Source organism: Muntiacus reevesi, chromosome 1 (assembly GCF_963930625.1).
Source record: "Muntiacus reevesi chromosome 1, mMunRee1.1, whole genome shotgun sequence".
Classification (NCBI taxonomy): Eukaryota; Metazoa; Chordata; class Mammalia; order Artiodactyla; family Cervidae; genus Muntiacus; species Muntiacus reevesi.
The window spans coordinates 38,592,147-38,616,986 of NC_089249.1; the positions used below are offsets into that span (position 1 = coordinate 38,592,147).

General features: G+C 40.7%; 1 protein-coding gene across 1 annotated transcript in view; it reads right to left on the minus strand.

Moving 5' to 3' along the window:
• DERA (deoxyribose-phosphate aldolase) overlaps positions 1-24,840 on the minus strand; it is a 111,687-nt gene that overhangs the window by 50,262 nt on the left and 36,585 nt on the right. The window contains exons 3-5 of the mRNA XM_065922035.1: positions 23,549-23,696; positions 20,634-20,729; positions 17,075-17,209 (exon numbers count right to left, since the gene is read on the minus strand). Of these exons, the coding sequence (XP_065778107.1) occupies positions 17,075-17,209; positions 20,634-20,729; positions 23,549-23,696 (379 nt within the window). The remainder of the gene's footprint in view (positions 1-17,074; positions 17,210-20,633; positions 20,730-23,548; positions 23,697-24,840) is intronic.

Consider the following 24,840-nt stretch of genomic DNA (forward strand, 5'->3'; position numbering starts at 1 on the left):
TCTACTCAAACATGAGTGCTAAGTCGCTTCAGTCGTGTCGACTCTTTGCAACCCTATGGGCCATAGCCTGCCAGGCTCCTCTATCCATGGGATTCTCCAGGCAAGAATACTGGAGTGGGTTGTCATGCCTTCCTCCAGGGAATCATCCCGACCCAGGGATCAAATCTGTGTCTCTTACATCTTCTGCACTGGCAGGCAGGTTCTTTACCACTAGCGCCACCGATATATCGGACTAAAAAGCATTGAGCCTAGACAGGGAGTGATGGGTGTATGTACACAAATTCAATTGTGGAGGAATTCAGAGATGCAGCTTTGAATCTATTAACCTCTGACCCCAGTACCACATTTGCCTTCTAGAGCTCTATATAGCACTCTTAAAGCACCTGAATTGAAAACATATATATTTATTTTCTACATACACACACATATATACCCCCAAAATCCATTATACTCAATAAAATTAAATTGAGGGGGAAATATTTCATAGTCAAAGTAACAAAATATTAGTAAGTAAAATCAGTACAGTATAATGAGTATTAAAATTCAGAAAAATTATTTAAGACTGTCTATTGCCAATAACACCAAGCTTTTATCCTGCATCAGGTTGGCCACATCTCATTTCCTGAACTTCGGTTATTGCTACACTACCAGGATTAAAAATAAAATAATAATAATAATAAATAAATAAATTATAATAAATACTAGGGTTAGGAGAAGCATTTTCAATGCTAAAATGAGAGTTGTATAATTCATAGGTTTTCTAAAGTACTTAGACTAAAAACCAGTCTCTAGTCAGAAAACTAAGTCAAACCACTCAAGTTTTTGGTGTTTTTATTTTTGAGGAGGGATACGTGCCATGCCAGACATCATGCAGGATCTTAGTTCCCCAACCAGGGATGGAACCCACGCCCCCTGCAGTGGAGGCATGGAGTCTTAACCACTGGACCACCAGACAAGTCCCCAAACCATGAAAGATAAAGACGGAACAAAACTTGTCTTCTCAATTTTAGAAAACCCAAACTTAACTTGAAGCTCGAAGGATTCTATTACAAGACGCATGGAAAAGTACAATGTTTGTTACCTCCAAAAGGTACCCAAGCTTTTTTCAAGAAAAGACTGAATATTTTCACAAATTCCTAACAGTCAGTAGTTATATCAGAAATGACCTGAGATGCCACATTGCCCACATTACCCTGCATGTCCCACCTAAACCATGAGAAAATCATATCACCCACACATCTAATACGACAACATGCAAGAACAGGATAAATAGCAAACGATTATGTGGCAGTAACAATTTACATTCTTTTAACTCATAGAATGAATCTTGGATGAAATAACAGTTCTTGAAAATAGAAAGTTGTCCTCTAAGAACTAGTGACAAGGAAATCTCTTCAGCTAAAAATTCAAGAATGATAATCTGGAGTTAAGTTGTGATCTAATTAAGGATTTTTCTTCCTAGTACAATGAGCAATCTCAAGGGTCAAACAAATGTGGATTTAAAACTCAACTCCATCACTTCCTGGGTGACCTCAGGCAAGTTATTTCTCCCAGCCTAGTTCTAGCCTTAAAGTGTCAATAATAAAATTTATTTTATAGGTTATTTGAGGAATAAAAGATAAGATATATACAGATAGATAGGTATACACACACACAGAACTTTGTACATTGCCTGGCTTATTGTAAGCATTCAAAAAGTTTTAATCATTATTATTAACTTCAGAATCCTAGTAAAATGAATTTCCACTAAGTGTTGTTGATAAAAGTCAAATCTTGGTTCATGGCCTGACTCAACTTTTTGACTACACTGAAATTTTGTTATATGGATTAGCCCTTACATTCAGTGAGCCATCAGATAAGGCCTGAAAATATTTTGTTACAGTATTTGTGAATGGGAACTTTGGCCTGTATAACAAAATTCTGAAAACATTGATCGTGAGCATATTTATGAGCAAAATCACCAGCTTTTTTCTAATATATATTACCTTTTAATATCCACTGAAGTTCTTCACCTATAGTTAAAATTAACCAGAAAACCCAGATATATTTTATGACTCCGCTATCAGTCACCTGGAATTCATGCTTTTTAATCCATGACCCAAACAGAACGAATCAAAAATGGTCACTCTGAGTTTCACTGGATTTAACCAATATGCAACCAGTGCCTTCTGATTCTTTAATTGCCAACTCCTTAAATTATGTTACTGACCTATTTCATCACATAACAGGATCAAGGTTAACCGAGCAAGAATTTATATCTTTAAAGATCAACACTGGGAAAGTTATTTGTTTCTGTTACCATTCTGCCCAGAGTCTACCAGGACAATTGAATCAGAAAGCATACCAAATCTGGTCTTTTTAAAATGCAGTCTGTGTGTGCTGTGCTAAGTCGCCAAGTCACTCAGTTGTGTCCAACTCTTTGCAACTCTATGGACTGTAGCCCACCAGGCTCCTCCGTCCATGAGATCCTCCAGGCGAGAATACTGGAGTGGGATGCCAGGCCCTCCTCCAGAGATCTTCCTGAGTCAGTGACTAAATCTGAGCCTCTTCTGTCTCCTGCACTGACAGGCAGATTCTTCACCACAATCACCACCTGGGAAGCCCAAAATGAAGTCTGGGCTTCATCAAAAGAATGCTTCTACATAATCCTTTGCATTTTACTGAGTGATGCAAAGATGAAGGACAGTTAGAGATTTTCATCAGTAACGCAACATCAGCAATGGCGGTAGATCCAAGAGGCCAGAGTGGTCACCAGCCACGTTGACCAGTGGCAGCAGCAACAGCACTGGTCTCGTAACAAAACCCTTTCTGTGACACATCTGGCTTATTCTCTGCTCCCCAGTCTTCATGGTCCTGCTTGTGTTCCAAGCCTGCTTCCCCAAGCTTCCCACTGATTCAGTAAGCTAATCCAGACCCTCCTAGTAATAAATAATAAATCCGTTTTCAGCTTACCATGGGACTTCCCTGGTGGCTCAGACAGGAAGGAATCTGCCTGCAATGTGGGAGACCCAGGTTCGATCCCTGGGAGGGAAGATTCCCTGGAGAAGGGCATGGCAACCCACTCCAGTATTCTTGGCTGGAGAATTCCATGGACAGAAGAGCCTGGTGGGCTGCAGTCCATGGGATCATCAGAATTGGTTTATTAGTCTTCAGCATATGACTCCAGTATGACACAAACACACTGGGGAAGTATGGTATAATGGACAATAGTGTGGGTGCTCTGGCTGCCTGGATTTATATGAGAAGCCTGCACGCAGCACCAAAGCCCCCACTCGTCACAGCTAGGGAAAGCCCATGTGCAATAACGAAGACCCAGTGCAGTCATAAATAATTAAATAAAAAGCAGAGGACACTAGGACTCACATTTCCTAAAGAATGTAAGATATAACCTCTTTAGGGCATGAGAAGAGATGTCTAGCTTACTACTGTTGTTGTTCGCTTGCATCCAACTCTTTGCGATCCCTAGCCTGCAGCATGCCAGACTTCCCTGTCCTTCACTATCTTCCAGAGTTTACTCAAACTCATGTCCACTGAGTCAGTGATGCCATCCAACCATCTCATCCTGTGGCTCCCCCTTCACCTCTTGTCCTCAATCTTTCCTAGCATCACGGATAGAGAGACAGAGCTGTATGTATGTTTATAGGTGTGCGTTGTAAACTTCTATGTATTTCATAGATCTGTCCCCGAGAAGGCATGGAAGCAGCAGCAACTCTGTAGCAATGAGCACCCTGCACACCCAGATCTTGGTTTCTAAACACCAGCCTTCAATGAAAACAAGCAAAGCTCCTTGGGAAAGTGGCTGATTCCAAGCCTGGGGCAGAGAAAGCTAAAAATAAGCCTGAAATATCTTTTAAATAAATGTAAAGAAGGTCTTAAAGAATAACAAAAACATGTCAAAAGGGCAGAGGAGCCAGTGTCAAGCAGCTCCCACCTGCCAAATCTGGGACAATTTGAGTACCAGAATAAATAATGATAGTAATGGATTATAACCAACTGAAAAAAAAAAAAAGGCATCTATGAGTTCTTGAAGAGAGGAAGAAAGGGAGGGAGAAGAAGGTAATGCTAACTAATGAGTATAAAAGAAATGATGGAATCAGGAAAAATCACCACTTGCCAACTATCAGAGTATAACTGAAGAATTATCAATGAACACTTAAAACCGCTGAGTAAAAGTTAGATGAAGAACAGGATATTAACCATATCTCCATTCATAGTGGATGTTAATTACTTATTAAAATACAAAATATTTATGAATTTTATAATGGAGAAACTTGGCAGAAATGATCTTAACCAAGTAAAAGTGTAACACCATCAATAATGGAACAGATCAACATTTTGGGACTCCTGAAAGCAGAGAACATTGAGAAGAACAGAGTAAAACTTCAGTGGTGGTCCTATCAAAAATACCTACATGAATCTAATCATGAAAAAATATTTAACACACCCAGATTGAAGTACACTTTACAAAATAGACCCCAATACTTCAAACACGAGAAAAGACTGAAGACTATTCCAGACTGAAGAAGCCTAAAGGACATGTGGGCTTCCCAGCTGGCTCAGTGGTAAAGAATCTGCCTGCCAATGCAGAAGATACAGGAGATCTAAAGGTAACATTAATGACATTAATGTTAATTTCCTGATTTTGATGGTTTCCTGTGGCTTCATATGAGTGTCCTTGTTTTTAGGCAATACACACTGAAGTACTTAATAGTAATGTATCAATAGGTCAGCAACTTATTCTCAAATAATTCAGAAAAAATATATCTATATCTATTGATCTCTCTCTGCATACATGTATAGAGAGACAGAGAGGGAAAGAGGGAAGGCAAAAAGATAAACGAGGTAGAAGTTTGTAACTGGGGAATCTGAGTGAAGAATAAACGGGAGTTTTGCGTGCTATTTTTGTAACCTTTCTGTAAGTTGTAAATTATTCAAAAATAAAAGTTAAAAAAAGATATGTTTGTTAAACTGTTGTAGTTTATTTAGCATCCAGGTAGTTTTCTCAAGGGAGGGCTTTTGAAACTATCAACTATTCTACCGTTGTTTTTTTTTAAATGTGTGATTATATATGGTACATATTATTTTGTAACCTGCTTTCCTTCCCTTTGATATATCATAGACATCTTTCCAAATTAATAAATTCTGTAATTTAAGTAATAAATTAATTAATAAATGTCTATAACACAATTTTTAATGACTGCACAATTTTCCACTGCAGGGTCATAAACAATGTATTCAACCATCTATTACTGGATATTCAAAGTTTCAGATTATTTGCTCTTATAAACAATATTTAAAAAATAAAAAAATAAACAATACTTCAGTAAACCCCTTTATGATTAAGTCTCTGCATATATCATGACTTGTTCCCCAAAGCATTTATTAATTAATTTTTCTCCTCACATTCTTATAATACACTTTTACTGTTAAAAATTCAAACATTACAGAAACTGAAAATTCCCCATTTAAAAAAAAAATAGAACAATTCTTGCACGTACCAGAAAAATAATAATTTGGAAAGCTATTATAAAAGATGACTGACAAATGAAAATGAATTCAAACACCACGACTGCAAATTAGTCAGAATAATGCAAAATTTAACAAAACACACACGCCAGAGCAGTGGCTGGCAGACTGATGTCACATTAAGAAACCTGATAATAAATGTTTTGACTTATAATGAGGTTTTCAGGAGTAGCAAAAGTGGGTGTACTAGAAACCCAAGATGGATTGCACTGCAGATGCTTAATCAATATAACGGCGCCACCAGCAGAGGCGTGGCCTCCTGTCTGTCCCCCTTGTCCCTCCTACTGCTGCCACACTCAGGAGAAGACATGGAGGTCATAACCTGACCTTCGGCTTGTCCCTGCCAGCGGGAAAAACAAGTGGCTCAGCCTGGCAGGATTTAGAGAATTCAGCCCCTCTGGGAAAGGCCTGGATGCTGACCCAAGGGGATGGAGGAGGTCACGTTGCACTGGTTGTAAAGAGCATCCAAAACAAGGTGACCACTGGCTCCCTGTGCCAGCAAGAACTTGCATCTCAAGGATTCAACTTTTCTCTATCTAAAAGTCTCTTCTTCCTCTCCAGCTCCCACCTAAAGGGAAAACAGATTCTTCATCTTGAGGCTGCTGGGCAGCCTGTTAAGCTTTCTGGAAAAAGTACTACTGTAGACAAAGAAAAGGGCTACCAGATGGCTCAGTGGTAAAGAATCTGCCTGCCAATGCAGGAGACACAGGTTCGAACCCTGGGTCGGGAAAATCCCCTGGAAGAGGAAACTGCTATTTCTGCCAATACTGCAGTCTTCTTGCCTGGGAAATCCCATGGACAGAGAAGCCTGGCGGGCTACAGTCCGGGTTGCCAAGAATTGGACACGACTGAAAGCCTGAGCACAAAAGCATACAGACATAGAAAACTATGCTGGTAAAGCTTTCCTGTATAGAAATTATGATTGAAGTTAAGAACCCAAGTGCTTAAAGACTATATCGCCCATCTAAAAGCCACAAAGTAGATTTCCCTTTATATTTCATGTTATTCAAAGGCACTTAAAAATAATTGTTAACGAACATATCTAAGCAATTATTTTTTGAGTACCAGAAAGATGTTCAACACTGTGCAAGAGTGGCCTGAAAATCACTCTTAAGATAATTATATGTACAGTAAAACACTTAATAAAAAATTACACGGCAACCTTCTAATCTAAGAAAGTCACAAAATGTTCAAGAACAGTTTTCATCCACTAAGGCAACTAATTAATCTTGAAAGACTAAAACAGAGATGAACCTAAAATACTAGGTAGTAAAATAACAACCTACAAGAGATAAAACACACACATTTTTGTCAATAGTATTTGAAGTTTTGAAGAATCATAGCATAAAAACAAAAACCATAAAAGCATACAGCAGTCGTAAGTATCTCCAGAGGGTTTCTGTTATAAACAACCCTCAAAACAGAAAGCCCAGGTTATAGATTATGTGATTCCTCGCCAAAAAAAGTGTCTAGAGATTTAGAGATTGTTTTTCTCATAAGATATTATGATTAACAGCTCTACAAAACAAAGAAAAACCCTAACTTCTTTCAGGAGATGTTCTTTCTACCACACTTCTTTTGCAAAACTAAGCAAATAAGAAAAATAAATTGTACCATCCTAAAGCTCCTGAGAGTCTCGAGGCATGGACTCCACAAACCAAGTTTAGGAGAGCTGATGAACCGAACAGGGTAGGGACATCCCTGGTGGGCCAGTGGTTAAGAATCTGCCTTGCAATGTAAGGGATGAGGGTATGATTCCTGGCTGGGGAACTAAGATTAAGACTTAGTTGCCCCATGGTTTGGGGCAACTAAGTCCACACGCCATAACTAGACAGACTGTGCACCTCAACAAAGATCCCATGTACTGCCACGAAGACAACACAGCTGAATAAATAAACTAGTAAAAGAAAAAAATAATAAAACAACTGCCAAAAAATGGGGCTGAACAGGGTCAAAGGTAAGTGAGGCTGTGGATACAGAAGACAAATGATAATCCCAGATGTGATTATGAACACATGATGCTGGGAAAATGCCCCAGACGCAGCTACCTTTGGAGTCACAGGGGGCCCCTGGAGACTGCCTGCAATACAGGAGATGCTGGTTCTTCCCCTGGGCCAGGAAGATCTCCTGGAGAAGGAAATGGCAATCCCCTCCAGTACTCACGCCTGGGGAATCCCATGGCCAGAGAAGCCTGGCGGGCAATAGTCCATGGGGTCTCAAGAGTCGGATACGACTTAGTGGCTAAACCCCCAGCACCTGCTCGTGCTTCTGTGTGGAATGGGTTTCCAAAAACTAGTAACACCAGCTCTAGGTCCTGGAAGATGCTTGAATCTGATAAGTCTTTCCATGTCACTGGTAATACATTAGGTAAATATATGCAGCAGAGAGTGGTCATAAAAAAGTTTTAAAAAATTAAAAACCTCTGTATATTTACAGAGTATGGAATGCATTTAACTTTCAAAACCTGCTCAATAAGATTTATGATGTGATGAACCTCTTCTGGTGAATTCTTTCTTCAAAGAACTGTTTAAGGAATGCAACTGAGGTGTCAACCTCAATATCATCATTAAAAAATACCATATTACAAGGACTTATCATGGGAATAATACACACAGACAAGGAACACCACCAAATACAAAATCACAGGCCATTATAGCTGGAAATGTCCATAGAAAATCCTTATGTCTTACCCCCCTCACTAGTAACTTATTATTTTATTTTTTGGCCACATTGCACACCATGTGGGATCTTAGCTCCCCAACCAGGGATCGAACTAGCATCCCCTGTACTGGAAACTTGGAAGCACAGTCTTAACCACTGGACCACCAGGGAAGTCCCTGGTAGCTTTTTTAAACGGAGGGAGATAGACAGAAGAGAAGTGCTCACAGACCAGGTGTAAATTAGCTAAATGATAAATACTAAAACCTACGTCTTTAGAATTCTTCTTCATCAACTCAATGCCTCTGCTATGTCGTTACTTCCCTTGGCAACACACTACCTTCATCAAGAGGAGGGGGAGAGACAGGAAACCACAGTGGGCATGGAGAGATTCATCTGGGCCAAGCAAAAGGATGACCAATTTGTGGACATCATCTAATTTAATCCCTATTACTAATATAAGCCCATGAAGCAGATGCCACTATGCCTGTTTTACAGAAAAGGAACAGAAGGTAGAGAGAGGCTAAGTGACTTATCTAAGAGCAAACAGATACTAACAATAGCACCAGGATTCCAACCAGGGTTTGTTTAATGCAAAGACTTTGCAAAGACCCAAAGATTTCCGGTCTCCTAGAGCAATCCCCCACCTTCTTGCTTGCGTGCATGCTAAGTCACGTGAGTTGTGTCCGACTCTTTGCGATGCTATGAATCACTCCTCTGTCCATGGGAATCTCCAGGCAACCCTACTGAGTGGTTGCCGTGCCTCCCTCCAGGGAGTCTGCCCAACTCAGGGATCAAACTTCTTATCTCTCATATCTGCTGCAATGGCAGGTGGGTTCTTTACCACTAGCGCCACCTGGGAAGCACCCCCACGCTTCTTACTCCACAGTATATTTATCCTGGGTACTTTCTGGGTCTGACTGTGACTCCAGTGATGGTTGGCTCATCTGGCCAGCTGACCCCATCTCTCTCTGGGTCCAGCACAGGATGACTACTCTCTTCACCTAAGGTACAGTCTTCCCAGGGAGAGAACTTGCCTCCTAAGAGCACAGAAGTAGATGTCTTTCTGGCTAAACTCAACAGAGTAACACTGTTCCTTAAGCCTCCTGTTGACAGCCAACTGAAGAACCAGGCTCAATAAACAACAAACACATGGGAAATATGATTTGTATTAATTAATGAATATGCAAATTCAAGAATGCTTCAATTATGTGGCACCTAATTCCCAAGTGGTACCAGTGGTAAAGAACGCACCTGCCAATGCAGGAGATGCAAGAGATGCAGGCAGACCCCCTGGAGGAGGAAATGGCAACCCACTCCAGTATTCTTGCCTGGAGAAATCCCATGGACAGAGGATCCTGGAAGGCTACAGTCCATAGGGTCGCAAAGAGTTGGACACAACTGAGCACGCATGCCTAAACTATGTAGAATCAAGAACTAGAAGTGTGTTTTAAAAACAAAAAAAGATGTTCCAAGTTAGTGCTTCTCCTTAGGAATATATGGGATGGCTGGTGGGGATGGGGAATCCAAATGATCTGGAGTGACTTTCAGTGTAGACCCTGCTCCTCCCTAAATCCAGCCCCCAATTCTGACAGTACACATAATCGGGGGGATGTCCTGGATTCTGTGAGGCAGGGGTCTGAGGCAAATAATCTGAGAATGTCTGAGAACCACCAAGACATTCCACATCCTACCCAGTCAGAACTACTTCCCGAGCAACAAGTTAGATGGTGTCCATTTCTCTGCCCAGATGGAAAGGAGTGAGGAAAGGACAGTGAAATGAGCTGACAGTAAAAAGCCTAAGAGCAAAGGACCAGGCACAACGACAATAACAAAGATGTTTCAACAAAAATTTATTTGAACTCTAAAAAAAAGCACAGCAGCCTGGACCATTAGCTATGGAGCCATCATCTATGGGACCATCAGCTATGGGGCAAGTCATCTCCCAGACTTCAGCCCCTGAGAGCCTCACTGTGTTCCAGAATAATACACAGGCTGACCTCAGTGATACTTTGGTTCAGTTTCACATCACCGCAATAAACCAAGTAATGGAATAAAATGAGTCACGTGAAATTTTTGGCTTCCCAGTGCATGCAAAGTTATACTTATGCTATACTGTAATGTATTAGGTGTACAGTAGCATTATCTCTAAACAAAACAGTGTACATACCTTAAAGTAAGAAATATTTTACTGCTATAAAATGCTAACTGTCATCTGAGCCTTCAGCAAGTCACAATCCTTGTATGATAGTGACATCAAAGACTACTGATCATAGATCACCATCATATAATAATAATAACAATGAAAAAGTTTGAAATAATGTAAGAATTTCCAAAATGTCACCCAGAGACATGAAGCAAATTAATGCTGTTGGGAAAACAGTGCCTACAGACTTGTTCAACTCAAGGTTGCCCCAAACTTTCAGTCTGTAAAAATCTGTGAAGTGTAATATTGGAGCAAACCAAATCAAATGAGGTGCCTGTAATCACTGATACAACCATTATAAATGACCTAAATAAAAATAAGCTGTATTTAATAGAACAAGTAAATGAAGTCGGAGAAATGAAAATATTTTTAATGGATTTCTAAAATGGCTGGATTCTCTGCTATAGTGAAGATTCACTGATTTTTTTTAGGGTGTGCTGGGTCTTAGTCGGTACACTGGCTTTTCTCTAGTCATGGCAAGCAGGGGCTACTCTAGATGCAATGAGAGGGCTTCCCATTGTGGTGGCTTGTCCTGTTACGAAGCATGGGTTCTGGGGCACGCAGGCTCAGTAGTTGTAGCCCATGCGCTTAGTTGCTCCAAGGCATAGAATCTTCCCAGATCAGGGATCAAACCCATGTCGCCTGCATTGGCAGATGGATTCTTTACCACTGAGCCACCAGGGAAGCCCAGATTCACTGACTTTGAATGTTTGCTTATATGAAACTAATCAATGAAAAGCATCATTTCATGGGGAATAATTTTAGTGGGGAAATGGAATGTAGGGTTCCCAAGTCAGACAGACTCAGGTCGCCCACTGTGGAGATTTAGTCCTCAGCACAGGTAACGGCATAAATCAGTGTAGACAGGAGGTTTCCAAAAAAACAGTGTGCAGGGCCTGAGACGCTGAGAGTCTGCTGGGACAGCCCGAGGATCGACACTTCAGTGAAGACAGGGGAGGTGGAGGAGCTGCAACAAGACATAGGAGGCATCAGAAACACAAAGGAAAACCTGAAGATCGAGGGATCTGCAAAGCCGTGAGAAGACAGTGTTTCCAGGAAGAAACTGTCCCTTGTGTCAACTCTTTCTGGGCCACAGAAATAAATGACCGAAGAGTATCCCCAGGCACAGCAAGATAAGAGGCCACTGGTGTCTTGGAAAAAACAAATTCAAGGGAACAAGTAAACATGACTAGTTTAAGAATTTCAGCCATGAAAGGGAGAACAGCAAGGGAGACCAAGCTGGGGATGAGCAGGAATAGAGCCAGTGGGCTTTTCTTTTAATGTAGGAACGTTTGGATGTCTGCTGGGATGCTGATGGGAGGAAAGAGTAGACATTGGCGGAGGCCACGGGAGAAAAAAATGGCACATAAAAGGACTAAGGTCATGAAACTATGAGAGGAGGTGAGAGTCTCAGAGCAGCTGGGGAAGTGAACACAGGAGGAGGAAGAGGAGAAGGAAAAGGGGAGCAGAGGACTTTGAGGAAGTTCCTGCCTAACAGATGTATTTTCTCTGAGAAGTAGTAAGAAGGTCATTTGCCAAGACTTAAGGAGCCTCAAGGTGGTGGAGGGCTTCCCAGGTGGCACTAGAGGTAAAGAACCCACCTGCCAAGGCAGAAGATGTAAGAGACGTGGGTTCGATCACTGAGTTGGGAAGGTCTCCTGGAGAAGGAAATGGCACCCCACTCCAGTATTCTTGACTGGAGAATCCCATGGATAGATGAAGCCTGGTGGACTATAGCCCATAGGGTCACACAGAGTTGGAAACGACTAAAGTGACTTACCATGCATGCAAGGTGGGTGGAAAAGTTAAAAGTTTGAGGAAGTAGATTTTATCTATTTTTCTGACTTGAGTCATTTTTTCAAATCTGTATTGAATTTGTTACAATATTGCTTCTGTTTTATGTTTTGGTTTTTTGGCCAGGATGCATGTGGGATTTTAACTCCCTGGCCAGGGAATGAACCCATACCCCCTGCACTGGAAGTTGAAGTCTTAACTACTGCACCACTGGGGAAGTCCTGAGGAAGTAGACTTTAAATGAACACCAAAGTGAATCCAAGCAGAGGAATAGCAAATCCTTCTCATATCTCCCCTCTGAGTTCAGATCCTCAACTGTGAACCCCTGTGACCATGAGAAATGGTAAAGATACACTCTGAATGACCAGGTTTTAAAAATGGGATTCTTTCTCTTGTGCTTTAACCCGTATCCTCCACACCTTAGTGCAAACAGAAGAGGGACCTAGATTGGAATGTCTAACAGTCTCATAGACACCTCCATCAGCAAATTCCAAGAAATCGATGATAGGTTCATATTTTAGAAAACAGCTAATATTAAAACATGACACTGAAAAACACAGTACGTAATCAAATTCAGAACTGAAATTAAGACAAAATATTGCAGTGAAAAAGGGCCCAAGACATTTGCAGGCTTCTAGTTAGAATTAAATTTCTAGTATTCAATGGTCCTTTTCAATTTGTTTGGGGTCAAGAGGTTATTAACACCATAGAAAGAGTTAATAGAAAAGTATGGTCTGGGACAAAGATATGTTATTATATTTTACATGAATGTCTGTTATTGGGAAATTATCAGTTCTTAAAAACAACCATTCCTGCTTCATTAAGGGAAAGCCAATTACATCAAATCTCATCTCCTATTGTATTTGATTTTCCAATTAGTAGTATTCTAGAGACAGGAGCACAAGTCATAACACAATCTATATTTCTATGTCTATAATTACTTAATACAAGATAAAGAACATACAGTTTTTTATCCAACTAAATGACACAGAGTTTATTTCTAAATTTGCTCTAACCTAGTAGTTTTGCAGGAGATGTAAGAGACGTGGGTTCAGTCCTTGGGTCAGGAAGATCCCCTGGAGGAGGAAATGGCAGCACACTAGGAATCCCATGGAGAGAGGAGCCTGGGGGGCTACAGCCTGGGGGGCTGCAAAGAGTCAGAGATGACTGAGGCAACTTAGCACATAATGCTTACTCATTTTTTTTTTCCTACTCTAGCTTTAAATCTGAACTGAAAGCTGTTACAAGAAGACAAGCAGAATTAATATATAGGGATAAGGGACATCTACTTAAAACAAGCCATTTAAGGATGGTTGTAAATGCCCAAGGCACACATGACCCACAAGCCAAGGAACAAAAATCGAAAGCACAAAAAGATATTTGTGCACTATCAAGAACTGAAACCTGGACTTCCCTGGCAGTCCAGTGGTTAAGAATTCGCCTGACAATGCAGGGGACATGGGTTCAATCCCTGGTCCAGGAAGATCCCACCTGCCTCAGGGCAATTAAGCCCACGCTCCACAACTCGAGAAGTCACTGCAGTGAGAAGCCCGTGACTACAAGGAAGAGTAGCCCCCACTCACTGCAACTAGAGAAACAGCCACAAAAAAGCAACAATTACCCAGCAGAGCCAAAAACAGACAAATATATAAATAACGAAGAATCTGAAAAATAAAACATTGAAACCTGGCAAGGATTTAAAAATGTTGGTGGGTACAGATGGGAGTATCAGACAATGGGAACAAGCTGACATTTTTTCCTAAACCCCTCAGAAGTGCTGTGGGCTTCCCGGGTAGCTCAGCTGGTAAAGAATCCGCCTGCAATGCGGGAGACCTGAGTTTGATCCCTGGGTTGGGAAGATCCTCTGGAGAAGGGAAAAGCTACCCACTCCAGTATTCTGGCCTGGAGAATTCCATGGACTGTCTAGTCCATGGAGTCGCAAAGAGTCAGACACGACTGAGTGACTTTCACTTTCACTCAAAACTGCTGTACTAGTGACTGGATTCTCCTGGAACACAGTGATGCTCCCCAAAGGCTACGGAAATCTCTGAGACAACCTGCCCCATAGCTCATGGTCCAGATTGCTGTGCCTTTTTACTTCATACTTATTTTTATTTAAATGTTGCTATTGTTGTTTTACCTCAACTGTTTTAAAAACTAATTATTTTGACTGGGTCTTCATTGCAACACGAGGGCTTCTCTGGTTGCAATACACTACATTCTGTAGTTGAGGCATGAGGACTCTAGAGCGCATGGCCTCGTAGCTGTGGTGAAATTGCTTAGTTACGGCCTATGGGATCTAGTTCCCTGACCGGGGGTCAAACGTGGACCGCCTGCTTTGGGAACATAGAGTCTTAGACACTGGACCATCAGGGAAGTCCCCTTGCCTCAACTTTTGCTGTCAAGTTTTTTAAGATTGCATCCTATTTAGCTCATGTAGTGCGGTCTCTTTCTGAACCAGTATTTCCCTCACTCCTTTCCACTTAGGCACAGAAATGTGTACCATCTAACGTATAAAGAATGAATGGAAACACAGTGAATATTCCAAGCCAAATGATAACATTTTCCAGCTTCACTGGCAGTCAAGTCTGACCATGGAACTGGCTTTGGGCCCATGAAGTGTAAGCAAAGATGGTGTATGAGATCTAGAGACAGGACAAGTCCCTATTTCCTGTCGTCTGGGAGACAAGTGTAAGGGCTGGAGCTTCAAAAGCCATTGTACACAATGGAGTGGTCCCGAGGCTGAGATCAGATGCAATGATCTTTGGAAGTCGAAGGTAAAAGAAGGTCTCTGAGAACTCTGAGGGACTACCACAATACACCTAGACTTTACGTGAGGGGGCTTCCCAAGTGGCTCAGGGGTAAAGAATCTGCCTGGCAATGCAGGAGACATGGGTTCGATCCTTGGGTCAGGAAGATCCCCTGGAGGAGGGCATAGCAACCCACTCCAGTATTCTTGCCTGGAGAATCCCATGGACAGAGGAGCCTGGTGGGCTGCAGTCCATGAGGTCACAAAAGAGGCAGACAGGACTAAGTGACTATGCATGAACATAGACATTACATGACAGAGTAAGTCCTTGAGCATTTAAACCACTGACTGAATCTTTGCTGCTGCCTAACCAAAAGCAGTTTTTAATGGATAAACAATGGAATTAGAATTTACAGAAGATGAGCTAGATGGATTGATGGATAGAGTCTAGAGATACCTATGAGATATTGGTAAGTACAACAGTTAGGTTAAGGGAAAATACATTAAACATGATCCTATTTTTAATTCTAACTTTTTCACTTTTTACAAAAATATTTATTTTAAACTTTACAAAATGGTAGGAGTTGCATGTGTGTATATGAAGGGGAAATGGCTTTGAAAGTTGTGCACTGCAGTGTTATCAAGGGTTATTTGTAGGGGAGGAGATTAAGTAGAACACCTACTTCCTTTATTACTGGTTAATTACAAATTACCCTTTGTAATTAGAATAAAATATGTCATTTATTTGTTATCCACATAGCTAAAGAGACAATGCATTATTCTGGTTTTATCCTATGATTTCATTAAAAATTTTCAGTTAAGCTACATATTACAATGATTTTTTTTTCTAAATACAGAATTGTACTTATTTTAGCTATCAACAATCTCTGTGGAGTAGGAAATGGCAATCCCCACTCTAGTATTCTTGTCTGGAAAAACCTGGCAGGCTACAGTCCACAGAATCAGAAAAGTCAACATGATTGAGCACATCCTACCTCCTTTGATTAAGTAATGTATTAATGTTATTAGTTCAGCTTCAGCAATTTTAACATATATACTGCAATAATATAAGATGTTAATGATACAGGAGACTGTATGTAGTGGGGTGTGCACAGAGGGTATCAGTTCAGTTCAGTTCAGTCGCTCAGTCGTGTTTGACTCTTTGCAACCCCATGAACTGCAGCACGCCAGGCCTCCCTGTCCATCAACTCCCAGAATCCACCCAAGCCCATGTCCACTGTGTCAGTGATGCCATGCAACCATCTCATCCTCTGTCGTCCCCTTCTCCTCCTACCCCCAATCCATCCCAGCATCAGGGTCTTTTCCAATAAGTCAACTCTTCACATGAGGTGGCCAAAGTATTGGAGTTTCAGCTTCGGCATCAGTCCTTCCAATGAACACCCAGGACTGATCTCCTTTAGGATGGACTGGTTGGATCTCCTTGCAGTCCAAGGGACTCTTGGGAATTGTATACTTTCTGCTCAATTTTCCTGTAACTTAAAACCACTCTAAAAAATAGTCTATTATCTTTAAAAGAAAAAATCTCTTAGGTATATAAAATATATTTAAGGCAGAAGTAAAATCAATTTCTTAAAAAAAGGAAATAGCTTGTTACTAGACTGGGGATGTCTTACTGTAACTGACTTGACAGTAAATCACAAATCTTGAAGGTGAATACATAATAAAATCCAAAGGAGCTATGTTCAAGAACAGGAGTAAAAACAGACTTCGTAAACTAATCAATAATCCCACATCCTCAAAATCCACAAAGATATAACATAAGAAAGGGAAGTTTCCTCCAGCATATTAAAATAAACTCTGCATAAAATACTTGCCTGGGGTGATTTTTGTACTGAGTAAAAAAATAACAGAGAATAGAACAAAAGTTAATAATTCACTGCTTGGAAATAACTGATTCCTTAAAAGGGATCCAAGAAGTTCATGCAGGTGGGCAACTACCCAGAGTTACAAGGGACAGGATGAGTAGTCTTAATCGTGTTTTCTCCTCCATTCACCCTCTGATCTAGTGACCTGTAATCTAGAACAGTGACTTCCAAACCACGCAGCCTCTTTTCAGATCCTCGCCATCTGACTGACCAGGGAATAACTGAGTCCCTTCTTGGGTAAGCACGTGCACTTACCTTTCCACTGGCCTGTCAGCACCAAGGTCCTGTTAATCACCACATCGATTTCCGTAGCTCCATCTTCCACGGCCAATCTGATCTCTTCTAATCGTGTTTTCAAATGAGTCTGTCCAGCTGGAAAGCCAGTGGCCACTAGCAGAGAAAGAAGGAAGGAAGAAAGGAAGGAAGAGAAGGAGGGAAACAAATTTCAGTTGGTCAGTATCTCAACAAAGAATTTCAGACCAAAAAAAACCCAGCATTCAGACCAAAGTATAAATGACACTTTAGAACTTCATGCATACCTTGCAAAGTGAACTATGAAGAAACTGAATGCGATCTCATATAGCACTGATGTTAGGATAAATACTAGTAGTATATCTTTTGGAAGATCTGAAATTAAGCTGCTGGCAGAGATGCTAATGGGGGAGCTTTAGGAAAATGGTGATTAAGAAGTTATGTCATCATCACAGTGATACTCATAAAGTAGTAGCAGTAGCCCTGTGGATGGACACTAGTTAATTCTGGAGCCTACTCTAGACCAAGTTGACTATCACTGTTATGTCTTATTCATATTTAGAGCTGTTGCAACCAAATGGAAATACAGGTTCCATCCACTGTCCATCTTCAAATGAACAGTCAAGCAGATGAGGACAAAGGGGAGATACTGCATGATGGAAAAGCACCTAATAAGTCCACAAAACTGGAGAAGCAGTGAGTTGGGAAGAACTGGGTCAAGTATGAAAGCAAAAGTGAAAATCACTCTTGTCGTGTCCAACTCTTTGAGACCCTATGGACTATACAGTCCATGGAATTCTCCAGGCCAGAATACTGGAGTGGGTAGCCTTTCCCTTCCCCGGGGGTCTTCTCAACCCAGGGATCGAACCCAGGTCTCCCATATAGATCAGAAGGAAAATAAAAACACAATGACACTTTTGGAAAAAGTACTAACATTTTTAACATGCTCATCACTGATTTCATTCTTGTGTTTAAAAGTAACCTTTCCTGTTTCTTTGATGTTATTAAATTCTTTGGGTCTGCTACCTTAGAGGAAAGCATGTTTCCCTGTTGCATAAAGGAAAAGCTGAAGTGATTGAACCTAATGAAAAATATTAAAAAGCAGAGGTAATGCCTTGCTGACAAAGGTCCATCTAGTCAAAGCTATGGCTTTTCCAGTGGTCATGTATGGATGTGAGAGTTGGACTATAAAGAAAGCTGAGCACCGAAGAATTGATGCTTTTGAACTGTGGTGTAGGACAAGACTCTTGAGTCCCTTGGACTGCAAGGAGATACAACCAGTGCATCCTAAAGGAAATCAGTCCTGAATAGTCATTGGAAGCACTGATGCTGAAGCTGAAACTCCAATACTCTGGCCACCTGATGTGAAGAACTGAGTCATTGGAAAAGACCCTGATGCTGGGAAAGATTGAAGGCAGGAGGAGAAGGGAATGACAGAAGATGAGATGACTGAATGGCATCACTGACTCAATGGACATGAGTCTGAGCAAACAACATGAGCTAGTGATGGACAGGGAGGCCTGGCGTGCTGCAGTCCATGGGGTCGCAGAAAGTCAGACACGACAGAGCAACTGAACTGAACTGAATGAAAAATGAAAGGTGATTAAGGTGAAGCTGCCAAATACTTCAGGAATCTTCATGAATAGGCTCTATTAATATATAAATGCTGTATACTTTGTTTCTCTTGATGTATCCCTAACAAAATAAATTAATGATCTTCTCAGCTTCCTTCTTTAAACCACCAGGATATCCCTCTAATATCTTTTAAAAGGATAATCTAATTTAATATCTATCTATCCATTTGTAAACACACACACACAGGGAAGCGTTCAGGAGGACTTTCCCCTCCCTCATGCCTTGTTTTCCTACTGCATCTTTAAGTCAGTTAACTCTTGAACATACCCTCTTTTATCATTCAGGTTTGGGGGTGGCTCTTGTTATCTCCCACAAGGACTATGATCAGTATAATTCCATTTTAATCCCCCTTAATCTATCCACTACCATCCCCTAACTTATTACATTATGAAGTAGATCACAGCATTCTCTACTTAACCTCTCTTGGTACCTTCCCCATCAACAAAATAAAACCCAAATACCACAGCCTGGTAAGGTTTCCCCATGCGGTCTGGCCCCCACCTACCTCTCCAGCTTCAACTCCCCAGCTCTCCCTTTGTCCTACCTTAGGAAGCAACACCTGCAAACTCATTTCAGTTCCCTGAATGCACTTCTGCACTTTCACGCATGCCAGCTCCTCTGCTGGAAATGCCACTCCTTAGCTTGCATGGGTGCTAAGTCGCTTCAGTCATGTCCGACTCTTTGCGACCCTATGGACCACAGCCCGCCAGGCTCCTCTGTCCATGAGATTCTCCAGGCAAGAATACTGGAGTGGGTTGCCATGCCCTCCTCCAGGGCATCTTCCTGACCCAGGGATCGAACCAGCTTCTCTTATATCTCCTGCATTGGCAGGCAGGTCCTTTACCACTAGCGCCACCTGGAAAACCCACTCCCTAGCTTATCCACTCTCTAAAGTCCTCCTTATCCTTAAGAGCCAATGCAGTTACATCTCTTTGATGCAGCCCCTTACCCTCTGAGCATCACCATCCTCTGCAGAATAAATCACACTGCACTCAGAGTTACAACTGTATCTTCTGCATAGTTTTATTATTATATTTTACAAAAAAATAATATGCCCTATATTATAATTTTTTTTTTTAACTTGACGATTCCTCCTTGACAACTGAATTTCCTTTAAGGGCAAACCTGCATCTCCTGCACTGGCAGGCGGATGCTTTTACCACTGAGTCATTGGGAAAGCCCATGGCTCTGTACTCTTAGGAATTAATATCATGTCTGCTACTCAACAGGCAACTGATAAGTATGAAAAGAATGAATAAATACAATCAATTAAATAGACAAGACTGGTTAAAATCATAATATAAAACTATATGGAAAAAAAAAAAAAACTATATGGGATTTCCCAAGTGGCTCAGTAGGTAAAGAATCTGCCTGCCCATGGAGAAGATGCAGGAGAGGCAGGTTAGATCCCTGGGTCGGGAAGATCCCCTGGAGAAGGAAAAGGCAATCCATTCCAGTATATTTGCCTGGAAAATCCCATGGACAGAGTGGCTGGTGGGTTACAGTCCATGGGGTTGCAAAGAGTTGGAAATGACCGAACACAGTACAGAAGCATAAAATCATATAGACAGGGACTTCCCTGGTGGTCCAGCAGTTAAGAATCCGCCTCGCAATGCAGGGGACACGTGTTTGTCCCTGGTGTAGGAACTAAGGTCCCACATGCCTCAGGCAATGAACCCACACACCACAACTACTGAAACCCACACACCCGGAGCCTGCGCTCTTCAACAAGAGAAGCCACTGCAGTGAGAAGCAACTAGAGAGTAGCCCCCGCTCACGGCCAACTAGAGAAAGTTAAAGTGCATCAGTGAATATTCAGCACGGTCAAAAATAAATAAAATAAAATAACTACGTAGATAATACCCCAAAGTGTCTGAGTTGAAGGGAAACATACTGAAAAAGCGACAAGAGAAAGCACAGACGTTACCTGATGCCACTGGGATGTCACAGCCTGCAGCCTTTAGAGCTTTCACTGCATCACACACGCGGGCAGGATAAACGCAAACGGCAGCGGTAGTGATGCCTATGGAGAAAGGAGGCACAACGGCCTACTTCATGTGAAGTTCAAGTCGCACAATATGCTTTTAATTATTATTTATACTTCAACATTGGCAGAAATAAAAATCAGAGAAAAAATAATCCTCCTATGACATTGCAACAAATTAAAAGGCTTTTACTTCCACATTCCCTTCTAGTTCTTGACAACGCGGATCATTTTCTCATCCTTAGAGAATAAAATATTTTTAATAAATTGTTCCTAAGCGTTAATACAGTACCATTTATTGAAAAAATATCCTAAATGGTAAACTTTGTGACTTTGACTCAATGAAAGTGTTTTATTTCATGTAGATAACAAAATCTAAGTTTTTACAGGGTTCATACAGGACAGCAGATGAAGAAAACTATAAGTGAACCTTGCAAGATAGTACAGGCAGACCTAGGAGATAGTGCAGGTTTAGTTTCAGATCACCAAAATAAAGCAAGTATCACAATAAAATGAGTGACAGGAAATTTTTGGTTTCCTGGTGCATATAAAAGCTATGGTTACCCTATACTGTAGTCAATATTAAATGTACAAGAGCATTATCTTTAAAAAGTACATACCTTAAAGTTAAGGTATGTACTTTTTAAAAGCATAATGCCAAATAATTACAATCAAAGATCACTGATCACAGATGACCATAACGAGTATTACAATAACGAAAAAGTGTGCATTACTGAGACAATTATCAAAATATGACAGAGACAGAAGTCAGCAAATGCTGTTGGGAAAACAATGCCAGCAGAGTTGCTCAATGCAGGGTTGCACAAACCTTCAATATGTAAAACACACAGGGTCTGCCAAGTGCAATAAAACAAGGTATGCCTGCACTGCAAAATGACATGCCACTAATCCTATTCTCTCTTTTGCAGAAAATAATAAAATCTGGATCTGGAGCCCCCAGTTTGAGGAATAAGCTCTTAAATTAAAAAATCAAAGAGACACTATAAAACGGTAGCATAAGACTCATATAAAGTTGCTGCTTTTAAGTGTTATAAATGGCAGATGTTTTATTGTCAACATAAAAGAAACATACTAAACAGTTTAACTGGACATGGAACAACAGACTGGTTCCAAATAGGAAAAGGACTACGTCAAGGCTGTATATTGTCACCCTGCTTATTTAACTTATATGCAGAGGACATCATGAGAAATGCTGGGTTGGAGGAAGCACAAACTGGAATCAAGATTGCTGGGAGAAATATCAATAACCTTAGATATGCAGATGACACCACCCTTATGGCAGAAAGTGAAGAACTAAAGAGCCTCTTGATGAAAGTGAAAGAAGACAGTCAAAAAGTTGGCTTAAAAATCAACATTCAGAAAACTAAGATCATGGCATCTAGTCCCATCACTTCTTGGGAAATAGATGCGGAAATAGTGTAAACAGTGGCTGACTTTATTTTTCTGGGCTTCAAAATCACTGCAGATGGTGATTGCAGCCATGAAACTGAAAGACGCTTGCTCCTTGGAAGGAAAGCCATGACCAACCTAGACAGCATATTAAAAAGCAGAGACATTACTTTGCCAACAAAGGTCCATCTAGTCAAGGCTATGGTTTTTCCAATAGTCATGTATGGATGTGAGAGTTGGGCTATAAAGAAAGCTGAGAGCTGAAGAATTGATGCTTTTGAACTGTGGTGTTGGAGAAGACTCTTGAGAGTCCCTTGGACTGCAAGGAGATCCAACCAGTCCATCCTAAAGGAGATCAGTCCTGGGTGTTCATTCGAAGGACTGATGTTGAAGCTGAAACTCCAATACTTTGGCCACCTGATGCAAAGAGCTGACTCATTGGAAAAGACCCTGATACTGGGAAAGATTGAGGGCAGGAGGAGAACGGGACGACAGAGGATGAGATGGTTGGATGGCATCACCAACACAATGGACATGGGCTTGGGTGGACTCCGGGAGTTGGTGATGGACAGGGAGGCCTGGCGTGCTGCGGTTCATAGGGTCACAAAGAGTCGGACACGACTGAGTGACTGAACTGAAACTGAAATGCTATGCAGCTGTTTAGATCTATAAGTTATCTATTAACACAAACTATTTGTGAAAATATACCTGCATTGGGCCAATGCAGCATTAGTTGCACGCATTAGAGACAGGCACCTAGGAACCATGAAAGATCCCTTCACGGTTTAGATCTGGCTCCTAAAACTAGCCCAATGAGGACCAAGGCACACTGTCCTCTCACCCTCCCGGTCTCAGTTTTCACATTTAGAAACAAGGACATTAACTCTCAAAGTCTCCTCCATTTCTAAAACGTTGAGGTTCTAAACTTTAGAAAGTCAACTTTAGAAAGTCCTTTCTTTCATCTACATGAAGAGAGTGAATATAACTTTTTTTTCAAAAGATCTAACCCAATATACAAGCTGGCACTATTTCCCATTTGTATTTTATTCTCAAAAGCATTTCATTTACTCACAGAAAATACTTTATGTATGAGATGTGATTATTAAGTAATGAGACTGGCTTTTTCACACGTGGCTAGGGAATCAGAATCATAGTATTTGAGCCACTAGACGGAAAATTTCCAAAACTGAAGAACTGGAACGAAAATAAAGAAACTCAATACTTGCAGCAACTTTAATCCATGATGGGAAAGAACTGACCTAAAAAATGAGACTCAGATTCTCTCTCTGCTGTTTTTCAGAGAAGAATCTCAATTATTATTAGAATTATTACAATTCTATCACAGATTTTATTGTTACTATCATTTCAGCATCCAAATCTTAAGTCTTCTTAGATTCAGTGATTGCTACTGTAAAAAAGGTAAACACCAGACAGACTGTACACATTACCTTTATCATGCATATTTAAAGCTTTTAAGAGGTCTTCCCGGATTGGATACTTGGCTTTATAACACAGCCTTTGAATGTTGGAAGCTGTGTCATCACCTGAAAGTGTAGTAAGATCTATACAGGTAACAGCCTTCAGGAGCCATGCAGCCTGGTTTGAAGAAAGTAAAAACAAGGTTTAAAAAAAAATAATTAATCTCCAATTCAGTTAGTTAGTAGAAAAACCACTAGGTGCATATGGGTGCCAAAATCTCATGTCTAGGGACTTCCCTGGTAGTCTAGTGGTTAAAACTTCACCTTCTAAGCTAAGAACAGGTTCAAATTCAACCCCTGGTAGGGGAGCTAAGATACCATATGCCTTGGGGTCAAAAAATCAAAACATTAAAAAAAGAAAAAACACTGAACAAGGTCAAAAAAGATCAAAAGAAAAAAAAAAGGTCCACATCAAAAAAAATCTTTAAAAACAAACTGCTTTAAAATAAAATAAAATCTCCTGTCTATGCGGTTCTGAGGCATACATTCTGATGTGTTCAAGCTTAACCAAAAAGATTAATGTTACATAGAGTAAAATAAAAGGGGAAAAAATAGCTTATAAACTTTTTTCTTCCACAGATAACCCAAATGGAAATTCCTAATAGAACAAGTCTCCCCACATGTGACTTTCGCATCTCAACGACAAGGAGACTCAGAGGTGGGTTGCCATTTCCTTCTCCAAAGGATCTTCCTGACTCAGAGATGGAACCCACGTCTCTTGCATTGCATTGGCAGGTAGGTTCTTTACCATTGAGCAACCTGGGAAGGTTCTACCCTGATAAGGGAGAACTCAGGAACAAAAGTTTCCATCTTATATTAGACCTCCAGCCCTGGGACCTTGAATGAGATACAATAGGGTCTCTACTTTCTTTTTTTTTTTTCCAGTTTAATCCAATTTCAATTTTAAAACAATATTCACATTTCACAACTCATTCAAATAAATTCCTTTTATCTTTTCAATCAGATTATTTCTAAGGATGAGCAAAATGCAACCTATCACCCTAAAGGATTCAATCACGATATTTTGCCTCACTTGTGGAAAGAACTCTGAATTCCTTTCAGTACTGAGATGCATAGCATGTCTTTGGTTGGTACATACTGAAGAATATGCTGACCACCAGTACTCTACAAAACACCATTTTTCAACTTTTTGAAAGATAATTTGGGAAAATTAATCATACAGTAAGATGATCAAAGAAGATCAACTCTCATAACCTCAGGGCCTCCAACAACGGACCCACCAGGTTTAGGTGTTATGGTTT